Source organism: Antrostomus carolinensis, unplaced genomic scaffold, assembly GCF_000700745.2.
Source record: "Antrostomus carolinensis isolate BGI_N321 unplaced genomic scaffold, ASM70074v2 scaffold18997, whole genome shotgun sequence".
In the NCBI taxonomy this organism is placed as follows: domain Eukaryota; kingdom Metazoa; phylum Chordata; class Aves; order Caprimulgiformes; family Caprimulgidae; genus Antrostomus; species Antrostomus carolinensis.
In genome coordinates this window covers 69,598-73,520 of record NW_010326888.1, presented here as the reverse complement: position 1 = coordinate 73,520, position 3,923 = coordinate 69,598, and the positions used below count along the sequence as shown (strand labels likewise).

At 43.5% G+C, this 3,923-nt stretch overlaps 1 protein-coding gene across 1 annotated transcript in view; it reads right to left on the bottom strand.

The window, feature by feature from the left end:
• Positions 1-638: 638 nt before the first annotated feature.
• SORBS1 (sorbin and SH3 domain containing 1) overlaps positions 639-3,923 on the bottom strand; it is a gene marked incomplete at its 5' end in the record, with an annotated part of 69,323 nt that continues 66,038 nt past the window's right edge. Inside the window, 3 exons of the mRNA XM_029085899.1 lie at positions 639-706; positions 1,528-1,640; positions 2,952-3,010. Coding sequence (XP_028941732.1) covers positions 639-706; positions 1,528-1,640; positions 2,952-3,010 — 240 coding nt within the window. The remainder of the gene's footprint in view (positions 707-1,527; positions 1,641-2,951; positions 3,011-3,923) is intronic.

Here is a 3,923-nt window from a genome sequence, read left to right as displayed (position 1 = left end):
ATATGTTATTAAAGGGCTTGGGATTTTTGCGCATTTGCATTATGTTTTGGCTGACTTCTCTGGATTAAACCACCAGTCCCAAACTCCTTTTCCACACAGAGCTCTGCAGTTTAACCACATCAGCTGTCCTCTGCCTGTGCTGGGTCTTAAGGTGCATGACTTCTATGGAAGTGGAAGGCAGAGCAAAGTGAGTCTTCAGTGAGGCAGAAACCAGGCAGAAAGCCTGGCCTCCCTGACCCTTGCCAGTGAAAGGGAGCAGCTGCAGGCTAAATACTGCCCCAAAGCATTATCATATCTCAACACACAAACAAAACCTACACCATGTGCTTCCCTGAAGCCTTCTCAGAGGTAAGTACTCCATACAAATTAAGATTATCATCAGAACTCTTGCTGGGGAGGGGAGAGGAATACACAAAGGCAGCACTGTAAACTAGAAACTGTCTCTTCAGCAAACAGATCACACCCTGAATCAGTGGAAGCAGGGCTACACATTCAACTCAATACTGTACCACATAACCACATCCTCCTAACACATCTCGTCTCGTCTATTACATTCATAAATTGTCTGTTTCTTCACTGTTTAAAACCACCATCTGGAAAACAACCCCATCATTTGAAGTGGTGGGATCACTGTTATTTTACAGGTACAGAAGCTTCACGTAGTTGCCTGGGAAAGTGCCGAATTGCCTTGTTCTCCTGGACGTACCTGTTGCAAAATAAAACACAAGGAAGCCAGAGTAAGATGGAGCCGTGCAAGGGAGGCTTAGGGTTTAAAAAGGCAGAGGTGGCAGCCTCTTCTGCCTGTAGGCACTGCTTTCTAAAACTACATTGGAATGCCAGTGAAAGAGCCTTTTGGTATAGACAAGATCAGAACTAGTTCTGCTACTAATCATCTTTGGTCTTCCTTTTTAACAATTATTAAGGTGCCAGTGAAAGCTCCGGCCTATAGGCTAGGAGCCAAACTCCTATCAGTGCAAATGAGCTAATCTCCCTTAAGATGAGATAACAAGCCTAGATTTGCAGTGTTGAGATGGAGAACACTGTCCAGACTTGCATTCTTTGAAGGTAAAGGGCTAGATTTTGCTAAACACACAGCTGCATATGGGGCTGGATTTTCAGGGATTGAAACTCCCATCCATGCGTTCCCTTCATCCCTTGCTTGCCCTTTTCTGTAACTTGCTCTGGCTCCATCAGCTTCGGAAAAGCTACAGAAATCCAGTTTTCCTTTATTCCCTCTGTTGCTCTGCCATCTGTACAGCACAAAGGATCAGGAGGAGGAAGAGGGGAATGAGGAAATTAAGAGCAAGAAAAAGGGAACACTAGAGAGCTAGCAAGGAAAACAAAGCTTCACCACCTTGCATCCCAGTTTTAATGTTCTTGGTGGGAAAAGATGAGAAATTGTGAAAAAGGTTGAGTTGATTTTATTCACCATCTTGACCCCACAAATGAAAGCAGCTCCCAGACAATCTGCAAAATTTCTCACGTGCATCTCAAAAAGCTTTGCTGACAGGCAAGTGTCACACTCACCCACAAACCAGCCGTCGTCACATTTTTCCATGACATCAACAATGTCACCGTCCCTCAGTTCCAGCTCATCATCATTCTGAGGAGTGTAGCTGTAGAGGGCTTGGTAGCTAACTCTAAAACCAGAAAGATACCGCACGTTAGCCATTGGATTTCCCTGATGCCTTTTCAGAAGGAGACGTTCCCCTTCCCTTTCTAATTCCTATTCTACTTTGTTCAATGCAGTCTGGACCTATGCTTTCCATTTGAGAGGTAGAAGCCAACTACATTAAACTGGCTGTTGTCACAACACCATAGCAGTAAAAAGTGTCATGCCTGCACTGTGTGGGATACATGGAGAGCTTTTGTTTCTCTTTTCCCATGTGCTTGTCTGTGACAACTGGATTCTTCCTAAGAGCACCTAGAAAGCATACAAGTGCTGACACTGTATTGAATGCAAGACAAAAACTGGATACACACTCCTTCCTAGGCTGAATGAGACATCTGTTCCCTTACCCAGGCACATAGGCAAGAGATGTCCAAATGTCAATGTGAAGGAGTTTGGAAAAAGATACTGCGTAGTCTACTGCATTAAGGTTGCTGTATAAATCATGGCTGAGGATGAATGGTGAAAATAAAACCAAAGGTTAAATCCTACCCTGAGATACCACTTGCACCAGAGGCACTCTATTTATGAGAAAGGAACTTTATGGAGCAGAAACAACCTCTGGGCAAATTCGGGGAGGCTTGGATCCCCTGGCTGTGGGGACTGAAAATAGAGCTCATATGAGACTTTCCATGCTGCTTAAAGGGGCAGGGGAAAGCAAAGACTCCTTTCAGAAGCCAAATGCCAATGAGCTTCAGTCCCCAACACACAGTGCAGGCTTTGAGTCTCAAAAGCATCAGTGAAAGGCCCCACCAAGCTTAACAGCAACTCCAGGTTTAAACCCACCAGACAGCTTTGAAAATCTCAGCCTTGGTCTCTCAGATCATTCAGCCACCAATTCATCTGTGGAACTGGCCAAAACCACACCAAGTGGCATCAGTTGTTGGGACTGCCCATTGTACTGTAAGAAGCTAAGAACAGGGGTGAACACATTGACCAACGCCATACGAGCCAGGCATAGCCAGTGGATATTAATTTGTCTCCAGCTTCAAGATGCAAAGACACTGGGATAGTCTCCATAACCAGCATGAATCAAGTGCCCAGAGGACACTCAGTCTGGGATCATAAGGTCATTGTTTCAGGTGCTATACAGACGCAAAGGTCCCAGTTTTAAACTACTCATTATCATGATAATGTGGCTATTTTTGTTCTTTAAAGAACCACTGACACTTTCTCATCATTCTATTTCAACTCCTAAAACACTGAAGCTTTCACACCTCCCCATCTTCACCATCAGTCAGAGACAAGGCCCCTGGAAGAGATGGGAGCCAAAAGGACTTACATGTCTCGTGGTGTTTGGCTTCTGTCAGGGCTGGCTCCTTGCTGCTGTGCTTGAGGTTGCTGAGAAATGATGAGAGATGGTTTATGGTCATTAGAGGTCACCTTGTGGCGAGAGTCAAGAGGCTGAGAAATAGTACTGCAGTAATGAACAGACTTTTCTGCAATGTTTATGATCTCATTGCAAACAGCTTCCTGCGTGGTAGGCAGCATTGACATCCAAGAATACCCAAAGAACAGTCAACAGGGGGGAGGGAGGGGAAAATATAGACAAGAAGAGATGGGACATTCCAGATGCAGCACATAAGTCCAGTAAAAAAAATAAAAAATAAAAAAGAGTTGTAGATCCAGGTAAATATCCAGGTAGTGGAGTGCAGAAGGAATCCAGGTGTAAGCATGGAAAAACAGGCAAGATACAGAAGAATTTGGCATTTAGTTTGAAGATTTGTAACAAATATATATACATATATTTATAAAAGCAGCAGCATAAGAGGTTGCAATTAGTTCCGCAGTGGCACTATTAGAAATGCTATGAAGTCAGTTCAAGAATGCAAGACGGGCCGCTCAATTCATGCATTTTGCTTCATTAAACTTATACCCAGGGACTGACAGCACAATTAGCCCAACTTCTCATTGGCTATAAATGATGAATGTTTTTCAAAGTGCTAAATTCCCTTTTTCTGTTGCAAACAAAACAATATATGCAAATAGATAAATATGTACCTGCTTTGCAGCTAAAAATGGTGCTGGCATTTTATCTCTAGAGGTGTTACTGTCTGGGTGAAGACAGTCTAGGACTACACATCTGATTTAAACAGTGGCCTTACCACATAGCTCTTTTCAGACTCTGTGAGATCTGGTCCAGCTCTCAATGAATGGTGGGAAGGCTGTGTGATCACCAAGCACATGATAAGGAAGACATTTTAGCAGATGTTATATCAGTCAGAATAAAAAAAAAAATTAAAGAAATGGAGTG